Source organism: Mytilus californianus, unplaced genomic scaffold (genome assembly GCF_021869535.1).
Source record: "Mytilus californianus isolate M0D057914Y unplaced genomic scaffold, xbMytCali1.0.p SCAF_11, whole genome shotgun sequence".
NCBI lineage: Eukaryota > Metazoa > Mollusca > Bivalvia > Mytilida > Mytilidae > Mytilus > Mytilus californianus.
Genome location: NW_026262593.1, coordinates 14135961 through 14159505, shown reverse-complemented (window position 1 = coordinate 14159505; position 23545 = coordinate 14135961). Strand labels below are relative to the sequence as shown.

Here is a 23545-nt window from a genome sequence, read left to right as displayed (position 1 = left end):
TAATTTGTCTCCCAAAAATGATTGACCTTTAATATTGATGTTATTTGTATGATATTGTACTTGAAATACATTTTTTTTAGTCTGCTGGAAAAAAGTCTACCAATTTTAAACACAGATCTATGTAGAATAAAATATGAAATATAACAAGCATAGTCTATCCTTATTAGTCCCCTACTGACAAAGTCGAAGGGGACTTTAGGTTTGCACTCTGACCGTCTGTCAGTCCGGCAAATAATTTTCCCACTTTTTTTCTTCGAGCTTGAAGATATTGATTTGATATTTGGTGTATTGTGTAATCATGACAAGTTGCAGATCAAGTTCGAATTTTGTTCCATTCTGACTATTTTGTGCAGTGTTATGGTCCTTGAACTTAGAAAATTCACTCAAATAAACAGTTTCCCACACTTTTTTGTCATGCTTGAAGATATTGATTTGATGATTGGTTTATAGTTTCATCATGACAAGTTACAGATCAAGTGAAAATTTTGGTCCGGTCTGATGATTTTGTGCAGAGTTATGATTCTTTGACTTAGAAAATTCACTCAAATAATCAGTTTTCCTCATTTTTTTCATCATGCTTGAAGATACTGATTTGATAATTGGTATATTGTTTTATCATGACAAGTTACAGATCAAGGTCAAATTTTGTTCTGGTCTGAGGATTTTGTGCAGAGTTATGGTCCTTGGACTTTGAAAATTCACTCAAATAATCAATATTCAAAAAACATTTCGTCATGCTTGAAGACATTGACTTGATATTTGTTATATAGTTTACACCATGAAAAGTTATACATCAAGTTAGCATTAAGTTCCAGTACAATGAATTTTCTAACCGGTATAGGACTACGTATTGCCAGGCAATACTCACAGAATGCTTGTTATACTATCATTAATTTTAAATGCGTTAGGTAAAAACTGATGTATGCATGTATGATAATTTAACATAATTGTATCTCTCAAACTCTACAATTTTTTTTCAAAAATCAAACTTTTGATCTGACACTTTAAAAAAATTATCCCATGAAGATTTACTTTCATGGACAAAACTTGTGTTATATATTTTATCATGATTGTACAGTGTATGTCTAAATAAAAAATATAACTATTTGTATTAATTTTTATTTCAGCTCGATTCCAATTTTTGGCTTATCCTAGAAGTGGCAAGACCGTTTCAATTCCTTACATCACTGAAGAGACATTAATTGTCGAATCCGGATATGGTGTACTTATTTTTGCACTTTTTTTTGCGATATACCATCTTTTCCGCAAGTTTATTGTTTTCTGTTTGGTATTAAATTAATTGTTAAGATCCATTTTGTTACATCTGGTGATCCGTTTATTTGGCAATCGCCAATGACAGTCAGCAGGGTTTAAGAACATCCGTTGTTCGACCTGTTAGTCAAATGTGTTTTGTTAAAATATACTTTTTTACTTTTTTGGTCTTTTGGAAAATGTTGTTTGTGCTGTATTTAGACCCCTCTACCAAGAAATTTGTTTTGCATGCACACGTATAAAAATTGCGGTTTTTATCCAACGCAATCATAGGTTTGAACGTTGTTTTCAATTTAGACTTGTTTATATTTTTTCGTTTGGGCTTGTATTATATTTGCCTTCGAGTTTATATAATCCGTTCATCCTATTATGACTCTTCAAAATTCAAGATTCAATCCTAAATTGAGGTAAATTATATGGCCTTCCAAATACCGTTTGGATTCCTAACATCACTGAAGAGACATTAATTGTCGAAATCCGGATATGGTGTACAAATTTTTGCACCTCATGTTTGCGGTATTCCAACTTTTCCCCATGTTTATTGTTTTCTGTTTCGTATTAAATGTATAATTAAGATTCATTTTGTTACATCTGGTGATCCGTTTATTTGGCAATCGCGATGGCAGTCAGCAGGGTTTAAGGACATCCGTTTTCGACCTGCTAGTCAAATGCGTTTTGTTAAAATATATTTTTTCACTTTTTAGGTCTTTTGGAAAATGTTGTTCGTGCTGTATTTAGACCCCTCTACCAAGAAATGTGATTTGCATGCACACGTATAAAAATTGCGGTTTTTATCCAACGCAATCATAGGTTTGAATGTTGTTTTCAATTTAGACTTGTATATATATATATATATCAAATGCGTTTTGTTAAAATATACTTTTTCACTTTTTTGGTCTTTTGGAAAATGTTGTTTATTTTGACCCCTCTTACAAGAAATTTTTTTTGCATGCACACGTATACACGTATAAAAATCGCGGTTTTTATCCAACGCAATCGTAGGTTTGAACGTTGTTTTCAATTTAGACTTGTTTATATATATATATATATAATTACTCTAAATATCAGCACAACAATGTTAAATCTGCATTTTTGCGGAAGCAATTTTTTGTTCTTCCCTCGCCGGGATTCGAACTCATACTACTGGGATATCGAGACAACACCGCCTGCACTGTGTCCATCGATCTAAAACGATCGACCACCTAGACTGAACTATATATATATATATATAATGTACACAGCCATGTATCACCATCACTGTTGTTGATCCGATGGATCAATCTGTTGCAGAGTTGTCACTGGTTCAGACGTACTTATAAATATAATTATTTCAGTGACTGTATCTTGCATTAATTTGTAGGATACTTTACAATAGATATTTCAGCTGATCTGTAACAATTCCATCTTCATGACTTATATATCATGTACTGTGTTACGACGCTAGATTAAAACTGACGAGGAAAGGTAATACCCGGCCACCGAAGGCTTTATTATTGTGAAGCCTAGGTGGTCGAGTGGTCTAGCGCGGCGGATACAGTGCAGGCGATTTGGTGTCACGATATCTCAGTAGCATGAGTTCGAATCCCGGCGAGGGAAGAACAAAAAATTTGCGAAAGCAAATTTACAGATCTAACATTGTTGGGCTGATGTTTAGACGAGTTGTATATATATATATATATATATATATCTACAGATATAATCAAAGCACATGTATCAAGTTTGAAGATTTTTACCAGGTCTCATCATATGTCCACTAGTTCGACAAATGTTGGTTCAGGTGGCTGACAGGTATTATTACAAAATTGCCAGTGGTGACAACACATGAATATTATTTGTCATGGAGTTTGCCGTAACAGTCCAGCTATATTTAGAGGCTATCAAATGATACTTTCAGGACTATGATATGTCTGTGTAACTGTTACTACAAAGAGGGAGATACATTGTATAAATGAACACTAATTATGTATATATGGGTAGTACACCCAGTTATCAGTTATATAAAGATAGTTTGAATTCATAATGTATGTATACTTGACAATCCAAGAGAAAAGTTTAATTGTACTACGGACAACAACAAATGGAAGTTTTTAACGACCTTGACTGGCTATACAGCCCTTGCACGGTCGGCTAAGACAGAAAAAATATTTGTATAACATTTGATGTAAACTTAATAGATTGGACACTTAGGAAGTACAATAATGTAAATCAGCATTTTGTGTAATATGATCCATGCATGATAAACAATAAAATGACACCACCTCAGATTGTTTCCAGTATTATTAAATCAGTTTGTGTACTGAGTGACACCTGCTGATCCAACTAAAAATGCTAATGTGGCATATGAAAACTCCAGTCCATAGTAGATTTAAACCATACACCACTGTGGGACACCGTACTTTTGATGACATTGTGTAACTTTAAAATTTATTTATCAGTGTATGGAAAGTTGACAGAAGTTAGCATCCATATGTCACTGTACGGCCTGCAACAATGAGCGAAACCAATACCGCATAGTAAGTATAAAAGGCCTCAAAATGACAAAACAGTTTCAACAAGCGGCCTGATTTATATACATTGAATGTACAATGAATGAATGAATATTTAAATATTGAAGTGCAACCTGAATTATAACAAACAATTATATTCAAATATACAAGTGATTTTTAGCCAGCCAAATAGGCTTATGATGCACTGTCATGATATGATACACATTATGTTTCCATTATTGAAATATAAATATATAAATATCAAATTTAGACGAAAATATAGTAAGGCACGATATCAATTGACCACAGATTGTTTGATAGTAAAACAGTTCAAAATAAAGTTAGAAACAAGCTTGCTGTACTACAAATAAATGTTTTAATCTGATGTTCACTGGTAGCGTATTTAAATCTGTTGTACAAAACAATAATGAAAAACAAGTATGATATATAGCAACAAATGACAACCTCTGAATTAGGAACTTGGGAGAGGCACACACAGAATGAGGCAGAGTTTAACATGTTTACTGGCGCCAAACCGTCCCCTAATCTTGGACACTGTATATTTATCTTCTCAGACATTGAATCTTCAAAAGATACATATTTTAAAGTAATTTAATAATAAATAATATTCCTTGCAGTTCAATAGTGTTTGTTTTCATTCAACAATCCAGTCATTCTTTTCTAATCTGTCTTCCCTTAATATTCCACAAAATGTGTGGTTTTAATAAGTTATTCTGAAAAAGATCACTTTAATGACATAGTTTGACACTTAATTTTAAATTTGAATAAGAATTAATATAGTTTTCACAATGTTTTTTAAATATTGAAACTTCTTCTTTTATTCAGCTGCACAGGTTTCAGGAAATCAACAACATTCTGGTACTACTGGAAGTAGACCAAAGTGCAAATATGATAAAAGAAAACAAGCAACTGGAACAACAAATGCTGGTGGTCAAAATCACACAGTTAAGCTTAACTATAATTGCAAGCAGATTAAATGTATGGAGAAATCAGATTTCTTTAAATGTCGCATCCCACCTGGTATAGCTGTGAGTATTGAAGAAGATACAATTGAACTTAAAGGTAAAGATATGCAAGTTCTAAAACTTGCTAAAGATAATGTGGAAAGGTGTAAAGAAAGTTTGAAGTTAGCAACTCTTAGCATTCACAGCATACAAGCACAAATTTTGAAAAAGTCTGATGTCATTAATTTTATAAATGAATGCCTTGACATTGATAACTTGGTTGTAACATGGGATGTTGTTGAAGTTGCTGACCAATCACTATTAAATGTATTTTCTTTTGATAAACAAGAAGCAGGTGAAATGATAAAGAAAGTGATGGCATGTATTGCTGAAGAAAGAGTTAAAATAGAAGAAACTGGACTGCCATGGTTTCAGAATTTATTGAGAAATGAACAATCAAAACTTACAATAACTAAGTCATCTGCAGGAGATGTATTATTATATACAACTATCGATGTCAGAGAAAAATATTTTGTAGTAAACAGGCGTTCCAAGGTAAACTTTTCTAGTTCAGTGGGGCAACAACATGCGTCAAATCAGCTGGTCAAGGCCACAGATTCAATAGATCCCACAAAACAGCCATCTACAGCAAATCAACAAGCAACCCCCAAAGATAAGAAACACAAACACAAAGATTCAAAAGAAATGGAAGAGAAACAAGCTCATGAATCTAAGGAAACAAAAACAAAGTATGTTGAAGAATCGATAAACCTAAATTTTCAACAAATTAAGTACATAAATGAATTTCTGCTTATACACCGAATATAATTGACATATCACTTATAATATATGAGAAACAGACCAAACTACAAAAACTAAAAATAGACCAAACCACAAAAACTTAACTTTTACCACTGAACCCTGAAAATAATGTCAAGGTCAGATTACACCTACCAGTTTGACATCTACACCTTACAATCATTCCATACACCAAATATAGTAATTACAACTAGTTTAGTTTAAACATATTTTATTGTTCAGAAACTAAACAAATGGATGAGACACAAGTTTTACAACTTAATAATGTCTTCTCCAGTACATACACAATTTACAAATAAATGAACATTAAAAGAAATATACAATATATATATACATATACTTTTTTATAACGTATGAAGACGTTGAAAATGAAGTGGAAATTGGTTTAGGTATATAAAACTTTGCGAGTCGATGATTTTACACAACTAATCGAACGCACCATTTGATCATTTGGTGTTCTACTTAGTACATTTAACACGTATATATATATATATATACCATACATAACGCATACAATAGTGTACCGTTGTGCATGGCATAGAAGGTTAATCTACTACGATGTGAGTTTTGAAAAAAGGATTTATACACATAGTTCTAGACTGTAAGTACAATCTATGTGTTTAATAGCTATTACAAAAGTACTTAGGCTACAAAGTTTGCCATTATTTTATCGACTCGACATGTTTATTTCGCTAAATAAGGTGACAGATATGACCATGCGATAAGTATGTGTACTTATTATCATAACAATTACAATGGTTTGTTATGCGAAGGAAAACGTCCAGTATCTCTAATATATTTATGAACATTCAAAAAAATTTTAGTATTTATTTCGATGGTAAGGAGTTCATTACCATATAATAAAATATCAGTATTTAGTTGTAAATCGCCTAAGTCTAACAGAGTTAGCTCTCCAAATAAAGTATTTCTATGTAAAGTGTATCTGTAACAATCAAACAAATAGTGTCCTACACTTTCATTTCTATAACCACATAAACATGATGGATCAGGAACCAAATTACAACGAAATAAATCACCGTTTAATGAACTACACTCATTTCTTAATCTTGTGTGAAGAACGTTCATATACCGATCTCCACAGTAAAAATAATTCGGCTTCTTCTTTAACTGAAAGTACTTTTGTTGCAGTTTGAGTTTGAAGTTTGAGAAAGTTGGAAGTTGGCGCAAGCTCAAATCCAAAGAATTCCATAATTTGACTGTAGCTGGAACAAAAGATTGTTGATACATGGTTAACCTACTAGCTCGTTGTGTAATATTTTGACTATTACGCAAATTATATGAAATAGTTTCAGCGACTGTAGGTGGCACTAGCTCCGTTAAATAGTCCGGTGTCTGATTATTTACAATTTTATAAAATAATATTAATTTTTTCACTTCCCTTCTTGTTTTTAATTTTTCCCACCCAGTCTCAATATAAATCGAATTAATATTGGCAAATGACGGAAGTCCTGTGATTATTCGGGCAGCTTCAATTATACAATTCTATCAGCTGATGGGTGGTAGAAAATCTTGGTATAAATCCAGATTGGAACTTATATAACAACACATTTTCTTGTAAATGATTAAAAATGTGTTTGAATATAATTTTCTCCAGTATCTTACTCACACAAGAGAGCAATGAAACTGGTCTATAATTTGATGGTAAAGATTTATCCCCACTTTTGAACAGAGGAATGACATGTGCCATTTTCCAGTTTGTTGGGAAAACTCTCTCTTGTAAAGACTTGTTAAACAACATACACAAAGGCTTTGATATCACGTTCTTCACTGAAATCAACATTTTATGACTGATGATATCTGGACCAACAGCTTTGTTAGCGATTAGAGTAGATATTATATCTAAAACTTCTTGTTCTGTTACAACTATCTCTGATAAAATAATATTACATCTCTCCGAAAAATCTGGTAAATCAATATTTTCATCATCAACAGTTAAAATCGAACAGAAATATTTGTTTAAAATATCTGCTTTATCAATGACGTCATATGAAAGGTTAAAACTATCGCAAGGGTTTCTAAGGGGTGGTAACTCATTCGTAGAACGATCGTCCTTTAAAAGCATATGTATCGTTTTCTAATACATTTTACTGTTAGTGGTTTATAACTCATCATGATTTTCGTTAATGTTCTCGTAAAATTGTTTTTTTGCTTGTTTCTTTATATTATTTACTCTATTCCGTTGATTCTTAGATCTGATTTCCGCAGTTTCCGTTTTGGTCCGTAAGAACACCTTTCGTAATCTGTCCCGTTTTCGCGATTCACGACGTAAATTGGAATCATACCACACTTTGTCGTCACTACGAATGGTTACCTCGCTTCTAGGAATACATTCTTTTGCAATATCTTAAAATGTAGTTGTAAAATTAGAACACGCTATATTAACATCTTCAATCTCAACTATAAGTCTATACCAATTTGTTTCAATAATTTTTTGTTGCATAAGTATGTAATCCCCCCTTTTATAGTTCCACACAGAACGTTGGAATGATCTTTTTTGATTAAAGCCACAGTCTAAGCTTATATAAGTTCCGTTGTGATCACTCACGTGTCTATCAATAGGTATTGTATCACAATCTATAACAGGTATATAATCCGTAACTAAAATCGGATCCAAAAGTGACATGTTACCCGTATGGCTGTCAAAGTGGGTGGGTTTTGTGACCACATTTACCAGTCCACTGATAGCAAAAATATCTTTCAAATTTTGTGGCAGTGTTTGTAGGAAATTTTTATTTAGATCTCCCAAGTAAATAATATTGTTGTTCTCGTCTTGGGCCTTTTTCAACATCTGTTCAAAAAATTGCCAATAATTGCCATGAGACTGTCTCTCCGACCTGTAATTTATATTTATTAATATAGACTGTAATTTGGTTTTCATTTCAAACCACATACTTTCAACATTTTCATGTTCTAGGTCTAATATTCTAATTATATTAACACCACTTTTGTAAAACATCAGTATCCCACCCCCACGTGCATTCCTATCCTTTCTGACAGGAGACTCAAAACCTTCTATACGTACGTCAGAATCTAATATTTGTCCATCTAAGTGACTTTCAGTGAAAAATATGATATCAAAGTCCTGAACAATGTTGACAATATAATCAATCTTATTTCTGATACTCCTAATATTCACATGAAAAATAGACAAACTAGTATCATGCGGATCAGATGTGCCCCCGGTAATTACAATGACAACAGAGGAGGAAGAGGTCTGACGTTTTTTGCTCAGAATGGAAAGAAACAAATACAATGTCAGTTATAATTAGCTGAGCTTTACTAAATACATACATGCATTTTATTAGTCCCCTACCGACGAAGTCGAAGGGGACTTTAGATTTGCACTCCGCCCGTCTGTCCGTCCGTCTGTCCATCCGTCAGTCCGGCAAATCAGTTTTCCACACTTTTTTCTTCGTTCTTGAATATATTGATTTGATATTTGGTATATAGTTTTATCATGACAAGTTATAGTTCAAGTTCGAATTTTGTTCCGGTCTGATGATTTAGTCCAGAGTTATCATGGTCCATATCTAATGTTAGAGTAATACATTTTGTATGTTAAACCATATTTCTGTACAAAGGGAGATAACTCGTTTTTTAAAAGACATTCTTTGGTAAATTGTTTGAAGTTTTTGTTATTTTTTATAAACTAATTTTCTAAATGCTATATATATATTTTTTTTTTATGAAGTGAAATCCTTTAATTAGATAATAATCTATCTTTATTAAGGTATATATTTCATTACATTACATTATGTATAGATAAAAGTTGACAACAGCCGAAGGCCACCAATGGGTCTTCAACGCAGCGAGAAAATCTCGCACCCGGAGGTGGTCTTCAGCTAGCCCCTAAAGAAAATTGTGTACTAGTTCAGTGAAAATGGACGTCACACTAAACTCCAAAACATATAAATGAACTAAAATTAATAAACATACAAGACTAACAAATGCCAGAGGCTCCAGACTTGGGACAGGCGCAAACATGCGGCGGGGTTAAACATGTTTTGTGAGATCTCAACCCTCCCCCTATACCTCTAGCCAATGTAGAACAAAGAAACACATAGCAATACGCACAGTAAAACTCAGTTTAAAAGAAGTCCGAGTCCGATGTCGGAATAGGTAACAAAAGAAACTAAGCAAAATGACAATGATACATAAATGAACAAAGGACTACTAGCAGTTATTGAGATGCCAGCTCCAGACCTCAATTAAACTGATTGAAAGATTATGTCTTCATCATGTGAAAATCAAGTACAATCCCTCCCGTTTAGTATCATCCCATCATAAAATATATGAGAAGAACATAACCCGTATCATGCCAACAACTGGTTTTAGAATAAATGTGTTTATTTCCGATGCAAAGACCCTATGAGTGAATCAATATTAATACCAAAATATGCATGTATCACATCATGTATAATTTAAGAGAACTATTAATCATATCTAATGTTAGTGTGTTTTCCACACTTTTTTTCATCATGCTTGAAGATATTGATTGATAATTGGTCTATAGTTTTATCATGACAAGTTACAGATCAAGTTCAAATTTTTGTTTCGGTCTGATAATTTTATGCAGAGTTATGGTCCTAGGAATTGAAAAATTCACTCATATTATCACACTGTTTTTAGTCATGCTTGAAGATATTGACTTGATATTTTCTTTTTGTTTACACTATGATAAGTTATAGAATAAGCTAGCATTTTGTTCCAGTATAATGAATTTTTACCTGGTAGGGGACTATGTGTTGCCATGCAATACTCTCAGAAAGCTTGTTCTTCTGGCTAGTAAAATATCAGCTTGTTGTAAGTTGTCTCATTGGCATCATATAACATCTTATTTTTGTCATGCCTGTCACAGAAAGCAAGACATAGGGATAGTGATCTGGCAGCAGCGGCGGTGACTGCGTTCACTAATTACATAAAAACTTATTATTTCAGAAGATAGAAGACCTGGATGCTTCATACTTTGTATATAAATGTCTTACGTTATAAAGGTTCCATCTGTCATATGTGCATTGTATTTGAATTTATTTTCATGTTTCAGTGATTACATGAAAAAAAATTACTTAAGATGTTTTGTAATAATAATTTGTCTGTAATTGTGAGTAATAGGATAACTATAATTTGTATGTGCGTACTTTGCAAGCTTCAGGTCCTCATGCCTGTCAGTTTTCATATAGCCTCGACCTTGACCTCAGTTCATGAATCAGTGAACAAGGTTACGTTTGCATGATCAATTCCATATCTCAGATACTATTAGCAATAGGTGTATTTTATTTGGTGTATGGAATGATTGTAAGATGAACTTTCCAACTAGTAGTTGTCATCTGACCTTGATCTCATTTTGATGCTTCTGTTGTAAAAGATATTTTTTGTTATTTGGTGTATTCTCAAACTTGAAAGCAGTCAGTCAATTATATTTAGTGTATAGAATGGTTGGAAGGTCCACATGTCTGTCTGGCAGCAAATATTGTCCTTGACCTTATTTTCATAGTTCATTGGTGAAAGTTAAGTTTTTGTGTTTTGGTTCTTTTTTCAAGAACTATAAGTAATACGTCAACTTTATTTGGTCTATGGAATGATTGTAAGGTATGCATGTCTGTCTTGCAGCTATAATCTGACCTTGACATCATATTCATGTTTAACAGGTCAATGTTAAGTTTTTGTGTTTTGGTCTGTGTTTTTCAATTACCATAAGCAGTAGGTCACCATATTGGGTATATGGAATAATTGTAAGGTTCACATGCCTGTCTGCAGAGATGCCAACCATTACGATTTTCCCGTAATTGTCACGAATTTTGGACCAAAATTAGGGTGTTATAATTAACAGTCTATTTGTTACGGATTTACGTTCATTACCTGTTCAGAACAGTTCTCCGTGTATAAATCATTGTTGATAATTGTGACGCTTCATTTTTTATTAGAATCGTGTAACATTAAGCGCTTGAATGGTTCGGACTGTTATATTCCTTTGGGTTTCTCGGGATTGATTTTGGGGGTTATTTTTTAGCTGTTTTGTAATAAGGGGACAGAAAGGGGCCAAAAACTATTATTTGTCTGGTTTTAAGACAATAACGCGAGTATAAGAGATATTTCTTTGGTCACAATTTTAGCACAAGGTTCCACACCACAATAGGATGGTTTGGATTAATTTTGAGGGTAATTGTCATAGCTGTTTAGGAATAAGGGACCAAAAAGGATCTAACAAAAAAATTATTTGTCTGGTACACAGACAATAACTTGAGTATAATTGTATAGATCTGTATTTAATTCAAGCACAAGGTTCCCTATCACAAAAGGAATGTTGCGATTTATTTTGGGGGTTATTGTTGTAGCGGTTTAGTAATTAAGAACCAAAAGGGGTCAATAACAAGCATTTTTCGTGTCTTAGGACACTAATTTGTGTATAAGAGTATGGATTTTCATGAAATTTTACTACAAGGTTCAATACTTCAAAAGAAAAGTTGGGATTGATTCCAAACTGTTTAATAATAAGGGGCTGAAAAGGAGCAAAAAAAATCTAGGATTTTCTGATTTCCGGACAATAACTTGAGTATAAGTCTATTATTTGCTATTTAATTGTGCCACAAGGTGTTATACCATAAAATAAAGTTTGGGATTGATTTTAGGGGTTATGACTCTATTCGTTTAGTTAAAAGCGCCAAAACCAATACTTTGTATAAATTGCTTATTTCTTTAGCAATTTCAGCGGAGTGTAATTCAAAAGTCTTACTTGAATACTTGTGAGTTTTTAATATGCTGAATCTAATTTGGTATTTAGAATTTGGATGTTAGGGTCTGCTTTTGAATTGATCCACATTAAGGTCTAAAAGGGTCCAATATTAAACTTTGTTTGATTTAAAAATAGAATTATTGGTGTTCCTTGATATGCTGAATAACCATGTATTTAGATTTTTTTTTATTTTGAGGCCTGTCTTCAAATTGTTCAACATTACGGTCCAAAGGGTCTTCAATTAAACTGTTTTTGATTGAAATAGAAATGAATGAATTCGTGGGGTTCTTTGATATGCTGTATCTAAACGTGTATTTAGATTTTTGATTTCTGGCACAAAATTCAAGTTAGTCCAAATTAGTCCAAATTAGTGTCCAAAATTGAACTTTGTTTGATTTCATTAAAAATTAAATTATTGGTTTTATTTGATATGCCCAATCCAACAGTGTTTTGGGCTTGGTTTTTAAAGTTTGTCCAAATTGTGGTTCAAAATTAAACTTTGCTTGATTTCATCAAAAATTAAATTATTGGTATTCTCTAATGTGTGCAATCTATTAGTGTTTTTTTTTTAATTTTGGGCCCATTTTTCAAACTAGTCCATAATAAAGGTCCAAATTAACTAAAACTAAACTTTGTTTAATTTTAACAAAAAATAATTCTTGGAATTTTGCGATATGCTGAATCTAAGCATTAATTAAGTTTTTGATTTTGGGCACAGTTTTCAAATTGGTTGAAATGGGGGTCCAAATTTAATGTTTGTTTCATTTTAATAAAAATTGAATATATGGGGTTCTTTGAAATGCTAAATTTAAGTGTGTATTTAAATTTTGGATTTTAAGTCCTGTTATTAAATTGGTTAACATTGAGGTCAAAAGACTTCAAATTAAACTTTGTTGGATATCTTAAAAGTTTGTATTCTTGAGGTTCTTTGATATGCTGATTCCAACAATATATTTAGAATTTGGATATTGGACCATAATTGGTCATGTTGGTAAATATCCAATTTTAAATTATTTAAGTACCTAGACCACATTCATTCTGTGTCAGAAACTATGCTCTATCAAATATTTAATCAGAATCTAAATTTAGAAATGTATTTCGCAATTAATCGAAATTTTTTAGTTGTGTCATAGTTAAAAATAGATACAGCATCATATATAATTTTAGATATATAGTTTGAATTTTACTGTTCATTATTAGATATTTTGAATAATGTTAAACATTTTAATAACCTAATCATAGAAGTTAAATATAAAAAAGAACGAAAGAAAGTTTTTAATGAAATTCTCCTACACAAAACAAAAAGAAATTGAAAATTTAATTTTTCTTCCTATAAAACTACACACAATTTGTATAATAGATTTTTACAATTAACTAGATATTCACATTTGTACATATGGATTAGTACAATGTATTTAATACTTAATTTATTCATGCAATAATTTACGCCCCTATTATCAAGATAACTAAACATGTGGTAATTATCGATAACAAATTTTATTTGGAGTGACAGATTTATTTGAAAATTTTGTTCTTCCTAAGTGTTGTTGATGATAAGCTCTATAGGACAATAAATATAGTTTGAAAATATCGTCCATGATTAGATATTTTGAAGATAATTACAGATAAGTTTTATAGATTTTTTAAAGACATTGTAATAATGATAAATGATATCTTGGAAATTATTTTTTTCTTTTTATGTCCTCGCCGTAGCAGAGGGGCCAATAAGTTGTACCCATGTCCGTCCGTACGTCAAAAAAATTGGTTTCTGTTCTCTTACTTTAGTTTGCCTCAACTAAAGGTTATGAAACTTATACACAATGCTTATTACCACAAAACACAGATCATGTTTGAATTTTGGTGGCGTCACTTTTACCGTTCGAGAGTTATGCTCTTTAAAAATGGAAAAATTGCTGAATTTTTCGTTTGAGTTCTCTTACTTAAGTTTGCCTCAACCAAATGTTATGAAACTTATACACAATGCTTATTACTACAAAACTCTGATCAAGTACAAATTTGGGAAGCGTCATTTCTACGGTTCTTTATTTATGTCCCTTTATAACGTTAAATGCAAGCGGGAGCATCATCTGTTTCCCATGGATACATTCCCGATTTATTTTTGTTAAATTGTTTGAAGAATTTTGTGGTAGGTTTGTTTGTTATTCTGTATAAACTAATTTTCTAAATGCTATAAATAAATATATTTTTATTATGAAGCGAAAACTTAGCTGATATTTTCTATCAATAAACATGTATTTAGATGTTTGATTTTTGGCCCAGTTTTCAATTGGTCCAAATCGGGGTCCAAAATTTAACTTGAACCTGAATCTATACATGTATTTAGATTTTGAATTTTGGGCTCGGTTATCAAATTGGTCCACAATGAGGTCCAAAGGGTCCTAAAATAAGCTTTTGTTTGATTTCATCAAAATTTGAATTTTTAAGGTTCTTTGATATGCTGATTCTAACCATGTATTTAGATTTTTGATATTGGATCATAATCGGTCAATTGTCCAATTTCAAATTTTTCACTTTTTTGACCACATCCATTTTGTGTCACAAACCTATGCTATGTCAAATTGTCAATCACAACCCAAAAACAGAGCTGTTTTATTCTTAAATGTTGTCTCCATACTTGCCCCAACTGTTCAGGGTTCGACCTCTGCGGTCGTATCAAGCTGTGTTCAGCGGAGCATTTTATAGTGATTCGATCTATTTCTCAGATAGTATAAGCAATTATAGGTTAATTATATTTGATGTATGGAACTTTAATATTGTAAGGTGAACAGTTCTGTCTTGCAGGGTTCATATGACCTTGACCTCATTTTCATGATTCATTGGTCAATGAGGTTTTCTTAATTTTGTCAGTTTATCAGATCCTATGAGCAACAGATCATCTATATATGTAATAGGTGTATGGAAAGATTGTAAGGTTTGCATGTTTGTCTTGCAGGGTTAATATGGCAATGACTTCATTTTCATGGTGTTAAGATTTTGTGGTTTGGTCTGTTTCTCGGGTACTTTTACCGATGGAACCACTATATTTTGCGTATGGAAAGATTGTAAGGTGTACATGTCAGTCTGGCATTGTTCATCTGACCGTGACCTCATTTTCATTCAACATTGATTATTTTAGGTTTATGGGATATCGCTAAAAATAGAGCATATGGGTTAAATTTTAAATTCATTTTTTCCCTATTATCTTGATAACCACTGTAAAAAATGAATACAGTATGCAATCAAATCTATAGATATATAAAAGAGTTGAAACATAAATTTATTGAATGAACAAATGATAAAGAAGATAATTTTTAAATAAGTTTGGTAAAAATCCAGGATGTTTTATGAGTCTAATAAATGTTTTAAAAACTTTAACTGCAGACTGTATGTAATGTTAACTGGAAGATGGAGTCCATTTATAAGTAGTCATCATAAACAAGCTTCTGTCCAAGTTTGGTACCAACCCAGGATAGTTTAGGAAAGTTATTAAAATTTTTAACAACAGAGTGAATGTAATGTTAACTGTCAGAAAAACTAAGTCCATTTATAAGTAAAATACGGATAAACAGGATTTTTTTTTTACAAACAATTACTTCTGGATACTATTTTATGATCATAAACAAGCTTTTGTCCAAGTTTGGTACAAACCCAGGATAGTTTAGGAAAGTTATTAAAATATTTTTAACAACAGAGTGAATGTTATGTTAACTGTCAGAAAAAACTAAGTCCATTTATAAGTAAAATACGGATAAACAGGATTTTTTTTTTACAAAAATTACTTCTGGATACTATTTTATGATCATAAACAAGCTTTTGTCCAAGTTTGGTAGAAATCCAGGATAGTTTCAAAAAGTGATCAAAATTTCAAAAACTTCAACCACAGAGTGAATGTAATGTTAACTGGCAGAAAAACTAAGTCCATCTATAAGTAAAATACGGATAAACAGGATTTTTTTTTACAAAATTTACTTCTGGATACTACCTTATGATCATAAACAAGCTTCTGTCCAAGTTTAGTAGAAATCCAGGATAGTTTAAGAAAGTTATTAAAATTTCAAAAACTTTAACCACAGAGTGAATATTATGGACGCCGTCGACGCCGACGAGGACGACGACGGAATGTAGGATCGTTATGTCTCGCTTTTGCGACAAAAGTCGCAGGCTCGACAATGACATGTAAGACGTGAATAATATATATTGTTATATTGGCAATACCTATCACCTTGATATATATATATATATATATATATATATATATATATATACATAATATTGTTTATAAGTTTTATTCTAATTTAAGAAAACCTAAATAGTAACTTTAGCATCTGATAACAACATCAACTTGATAGTAACCATATGCATTCTGGTGTTTTCCCAGACTATGGAGTTACATATAGTTCATTGACTTAACTAATATCACAGATATGTCATCAAGGCCGAATTGGCAGTGCATTGTTACAGTAGTTATTGCCCATGAATGATGATTTTTACCCATTTGTGTGTTTTTGTCCGAAAACATTAGAAAATAGAGAGAAACTAAAAGCAGAAAAATTATCAGCAGTACAAGGTCAACACAAATGATTTAAGTCAAAAATATATAGCCTACAATGTGTTTGTGTGTGACCATTCTTGGAGATGCACATACATCTTTGTAAGCGACTCGTGCTAGTTTTATTTCAATTTGGGCGTAACGACTCCAGTGAGCATTCAAAACACATGACAGTTAGATATAGATTGAATTCACCAGAATTTTGGTTTTCTAAATGAAAACTAGTGAAAATTGGCAGTACAATTTTACAGTAGTTATTGCCCTTGAATGATGATTTGTACCCATTTCTGTGTGTTGGTAAAAAAAAACTTTAGTAAATAGAGAGAAACTGTAAACAGAAAAAATATCAGCAATACAAGGTCAACACAAAAGATTTTTGTCATATATATATATTAGCTTACAATGTGTTGTGAGTGTTCATTGTTGAAGATGTACATAAACAATGTAAGCGATTCGTGCTAGTTTTATTTCAATTTGGGCGCAACGATTCCATTGAGCATTAAAAACACTTCCAGCTAGATATAGATTGAATTCACCAGAAATTTAGTTTTCGTAATGAAACTAGTGAAAATTGGCATAGTCACCCCCACTTGGTTTGACAAGGGTCTGTGACACTCCTGCCCAGCAATATTATTTTTGGTATAATCTGTACCATGCACGCATGCATAGTTTGCAAGTGGCGGGTGTTTTTTTTTGGTGTTTTGGAATTTTTGTGGGTTTTTTTTATCTAATATAGAGGCACGAGTTTTTCATCAATATTATTGCTTTTAATACAAAAAGAGAAAAGTACAAATTTGTGATTTTCCCAAAATTCTTCTTTTCTATGATAAAGGGAAAGAAAATCACAATTCATAAATTTCGTGCGGCCTAAGCTCTATACTGGATTACCCTTCATTAGGACCGTTTAAGGCCAAAACTTTTAAAGCCAAGGATGTTTAACCATGTAGAAACGTGAGGACCTATATTTCCAAAAAGGCACCTAAAAATAGCAAAATACATCTAAGATAAACTCTGCCTGCTGGAATTTAGGAACCTAATTTTCTTAACATTTTCTTTATTTATTGATGAAGGACTTGAGGTTGATTGATTGCTTTGAGGTGTTTAACTTTAATGCCGCTTTAGCACTCTTTGCTACATCGTAGTGTTTCGTCTTTGTGTGTGGAGGAAGCTAGAGAGAACCACCAAATTTTTTTCGGCAGGAAAACTGGCAATTATAGTCAATTCGGAAAAGAACAAACCGGTCACGTCATTCATTTGTGAGATTAGAATTCACAAGGATTTTTAGCAAGTATGTTATAAATCATGTACGTACCGGTGCAATGACAAATGAGCTGATTATACCTTTGGGGACTAACAGTCTACCAGCAATGGTAAATAAAGGAATATAAACAATATATTAACCTCAAATTATTGCCTAAAAAAATAAAAAAATGAAATGAATGTTTGAAGACACATTTAGTATATTGATAATTTGATAATACAACTGCATGATGTTCATATTTATTTATGGCTTTTTTTTTCCTTTTCAGAAACTCTGCTCAAGTGGTCAAGACAAGTGGCATTCTACCCCCTTCACACTGGTTCGATATGGGTAATGAAAATTTCCTGAAAATTGCAATTAAGCCTGGTGAAGATAGCAGTCAAAAATATGAATGGGAAAATATTCAGACAAAATTTGAATCAACACTGCCAAATGCCAGGATAGTTTCAATTCAAAGAATACAGAACATATTTATGTGGGAGCACTTTTACTTGTAAGTCAGTGATCAGTTGATAGTATAATCATTGCAGTATTATATTGACATGTATCGTTAGTACTTCAATGATATATTTAAGTGTAAATTTAAAGTAAATAATTTAGGCATTTTCTCCATAGTTACTTCCACCCATATTCTGAAGCCTTGCTTGCCTTTGTAAGAGTTCATGTTTGTTTTTCAATATCTAATTGAACTTATTTGAATTTCCATTAGTCTAAAACCTCTGAGATTCAATGCAATCATAGGTTGTATCGCTCTTTGTTCAGAATGATGGCCTGTTGCAAGGAAATTTTTTTTAGTGAAGTACACTGAAATGTAAAAAAAAAAAGAATCTTCAAAATCCAACAAACATCTTAAAGACTTGAGAGAAAAAAACTAAGTTAAATTTTTGTTTGCCTTATTAGTTAAATTATTAGTCCCCTACCGAATAAGTCAAAGCCTACCGACTAAGTCAAAGGGGAATTTAGATTGCACTCCATCCGTCTGTCTGTCTGTCTGTCCGTCAATCAGTCCGGCAAATCAGTTTTCCACACTTTTTTTCTTCATACTTGAAGATATTGATTTGATATTTATTAAATTGTTTTTATCATGACAAGTTACAGATCAAGTTCGAATTTTGTTCCGGACTGATGATTTTGAACAGAGTTATGGTCCTTGGAAATTAAATCAGATAATCAGTTTTCCGCACTTTTTTTCGTAATGCTTAAGGATTTTGATTTGATATTTGGTGTATTGTTTTATCATGACAATATACAGATCAAGTTTGAATTTTGTTCTGGTCTGATGATTTTTGTGCAGAGTTATGATCCTTGGACTTGGAAAATTCACTCAAATAATCAGTTTCCTGCATTTTTTTTTGGTCATGATTGAAGATGTTGATTTGAAAATTGGTATATACTTTTATCATGACAAGTTACAGACCAAGTTAGGATTTTGTTCCGGTCAGATGTTTTTAGCCAAAGTTATAGTCGTCCTTGGACTTAAAAAATTCATTTATTATAAATAATCAGTTTTCAACACTTTATTTCGTCATGCTTAAAGATATTGACTTGATATTTGTTATATAAATTACACTGTGACACAGATATTTTCTTAAACTTTTCTTTGCCAACAAAGGTCTCGATGGCGTCAACTCGGGCAATATCCTTCATCATAAATTATTTCAATCGAAAATACCTCCTTATTTTAAAGAAAAGTCTGTACCAATCATTTCTTATATCTTTACCAAACCAATTGCAACTAAAAAAATTAATTACAAACACGTTTTACAGGATCTCAATATTGACGACTTCAAGTCTAAACCTCATTATTGCACCAGTGCTAGTTCCCAATTCACATATAATCCGACTGGCCACGTTATTACCGGTGACCTCAACATTGTCAATACACTTCCCCTCTGCGAAATGTGTTATCCAAAGGTCCGAAATATCGTGAGCCTAAATCCATCAATTGGAAATACAACTTCACAATACTGATGGATTCAGTAAAGGATTATGCCAGGCAATGGGCTAAACGCGAGAAAGAAGACCTAGATACTCTTTCCGAATGGATTAAGGCTGTGAGGTCGTTGATACAAATCAGAATTAAGAAACTGGATGGGTCTATCAATACCCATGCTACGTTAATCTTTAAAGACGAAAATGTTGCAAAACACTTCTTCTACCTCCATGACAAAAATGTTGTTGTCCCCGCAGATAAAGCCCCAAACAACATAGTTTTTATGTGTAAATTCCTTTACATGAACTGCTTGATAAATGAATTAGGTGTTGACAATTCACTTGGTTACTCAACATATACCCTAACGACACTTACCAAAGAGGAAATCCTGAATAATCATAGGTCTGTTCTATGTTCTTTTGGAATTTCAACCAAAGATGAAGAACTGGATCTTCCATCACTGTATTGAATACCTAAACTATATACGTGTCCTTACAAACAACGGTATATTGCTGGGTCTTCCAAGTGCTCTACGAAACCTCTTTCTAAATTATTAACATCTTATTTATCAGCAATCAAAGCCGGGTTTCAAAGTTATTTCGAAACTGCATATTCTAGAGGTGGCGTGACTTTTCTACACTTTACACAAGTATTCCCCATTCCAAACTAAAAGACAAATTGAAAGAGTTGGTATTGCTTTGTTTCATAAAAAAGAATGACCAACGTAGATACAAGTATCTTGCCTTAGGGAGGGATAAATCCTTCTTTGTAAAGAATCACTCTGATTCAAACAAAATATTCTCTGAAACTGACTTTATCAAGATGCATGATTTCTTGATTGAGAACATATTTATTACGTGTGGAGGACGTGTTTTTCAACAGACTGTCGGCATGTCAATAGGAACCAATTGTGCCCTTCTTCTTGCCGACTTGTTCCTTTATTATTATTAGGCTGATTTCATACAGGAACTAAATAGGAAGAAAGATAAGAAGTTAGCAATATCCTTTAACTTAACTTTCCGCTATATAGATGATGTTCTCTCATTAAATAATTCAAAACTTGGTGACTATGTTCAACGCATCCATTCCATCGAACTAGAGATAGAGAATACAACAGATACAGTTAAGTCTGCCTCATATCTTGACTTACATCTAGAAATTGACAATGAGGGTCGGTTGAAAACAAAACTTTACGACAAAAGAGATGATTTCAGCTTCCCAATTGTGAACTTTCCATTTCTATGTAGCATCATTCTAGCAGCGCCTGCATACGGAGTATATATCTCCCAATTGATACGATATTCCCGGGCTTGTATTTCCTATCATGATTTACTTGATAGAGGGTTGCTGCTCACAAGGAAGCTCTTAACCCCTTCGCCCCCTAAACCCGCCTGTAGTCGTGATGGCGACCACCATTCTTTGATGGCCTGTATGACCCTCCATACTTTTTTAGAACTGCCCAAGCTCAACTTTCTTTACAGCAGGGACTTCAACCAAGCAATTCATGGTCCATAAACTCTTCTCAGATGTGTTTTTTTGAAAATATGGCAACTTTAATGGCCTTTTAAGAGTTCAAAATCGGAAAAACGTGAAAAGTAGCCAAAATCAGGTGGAGGTGGGAGTCATTTTATGGCCACTACATTACTGGTATTGGCTGTATGTATCAACGATTATCATAAATACATGCATAGATGGTACAGGAACACAAGGAGGTATGATATGGCTAAAAGAAATGTGGTCTGTAAAATATAGGTCACCGTTTTGTCAGAAATCGGTAAAAACGGACATTTAGGCATACTTGGCTAGCCAATAATTATTCCCCAGCAAAATTCTCAAGTCACATTTACTTCCAGTCAGTATGGATTGATTGCTGTAACTGTACGGTAAAATTTGAATGACAAAGAAACACAGTTTAGTCAATGTTCACCTCTCAAGGTCGTATTAAAATCGAAAAATAGACTGAAAATGACAATTTTTCAGTAGGGGTGGGTTCAAACCTACCAGAAAAATATACCACCTCCCACCGCATCCCCCCCACCCATGCCATCCGCCCCCAAATCTCAATACATGGTTTAATAGATCAGCATCAGTTACAGCATCAAGAGTTTACTAATTTGCATAAAATTTGCTTAAGTTTGCAAATTTTCGAAAATGCCTGATTTTCCAGAAATCTCTTGCGGTCGTATGAGTTAAACTAAAAATATTTTTTGTTCCAATTTTCAACTTTAAAAGAGTGTTTAGGTCAGTTTTAAACCCCAAAACGCCCCTAAAACCCAACAAAAGACAAATTTGACGATTTTGATAAAATACGTCTAACCCCTTCACCCCCAATCCCGCCTGTAGTCGTGATGGCGACCATCATTCTTTGATGGCCTGTATGACCCTACATACTTTTTTAGAAACACAGTTTAGTCAATGTTGACCTCTCAAGGCCGTATTAAAATCGAAAAATAGACTGAAAATGACCATTTTTCAGTAGGGGTGGGTGCAAACCAACCAGAAATATACCACCTCCCACCCATGCCATCCGCCCCCAAATCTCAATACATAGTTTAAAAGATCAGCATTAGTTAAAGCATCAAGAGTCTACTAATTTGCATATAATTTGCATTAGTTTTCAAATTTTCGAAAATGCCTGATTTCCCAGAAATCTCTTGGGGTCGAATGAGTTAAACTAAAAATATTTGTTTTCTGATTTTCAACCTTAAAAGAGTGTTTTGGTCAGTTTCAAACCCCACAACGCCCCTATAACCCAACAGAAGACAAATTTGACGATTTTGATAAAATACGTTTAACCCCTTCGCTCCTAATCCCGCCTGTAGTCGTGATGGCGACCAATATTCTTTGATGGCCTGAATGACCCTCCATACTTTTTTAGAACTGCCCCAGCTCAACTTTCTTTACAGCAGGGACTTCAACCATGCAATTCATGGTCCATAAACTCTTCTCAGATGTGTGATTTTGAACATATGGCAACTTTAATGGCCTTTTTAGAGTTCAAAATCGGAAAAACGTGAAAAGTAGCCAAAATCAGGTGGGGTTGGGAGTCTTTTTATGGCCACTACGTTACTGGTATGTGCTGTACGCATCAACTATTATCATAAATAAATGCATAGATGGTACAGAAACACAAGGAGGTATAATATGGCCAAAAGAAATGTGGTGTGTAAAATCTAGGTCACCGTTTTGTCAGAAATCGGTAAAAACGGACATTTAGGCATACTTGGCTAGCCAATAATAATTCCCCAGCAAAATTCTCAAGTCACATTTACTTCCAGTCAGTATGGATTGATTGCTGTAACTGTACGGTAAAATTTGAATGACAAAGAAACACAGTTTAGTCAATGTTCACCTCTCAAGGTCGTATTAAAATCGAAAAATAGACTGAAAATGACAATTTTTCAGAAGGGGTGGGTTCAAACCTACCAGAAAATATACCACCTCCCACCGCATCCCCCCAACCCATGCCATCCGCCCCCATATCTCAATACATGGTTTAATAGATC

At 32.9% G+C, this 23545-nt stretch overlaps 1 protein-coding gene across 3 annotated transcripts in view; it reads left to right on the top strand.

Annotated features, from left to right (window-relative positions):
• The window catches only part of LOC127719611 (uncharacterized), an 85042-nt gene that overhangs the window by 45025 nt on the left and 16472 nt on the right, over positions 1-23545 (top strand). For all 3 annotated transcript variants that reach the window (XM_052225838.1, XM_052225836.1, XM_052225837.1), the window contains 2 exons: positions 4605-5472; positions 18375-18599. In XM_052225838.1, coding sequence (XP_052081798.1) covers positions 4605-5472; positions 18375-18599 — 1093 coding nt within the window. The remainder of the gene's footprint in view (positions 1-4604; positions 5473-18374; positions 18600-23545) is intronic.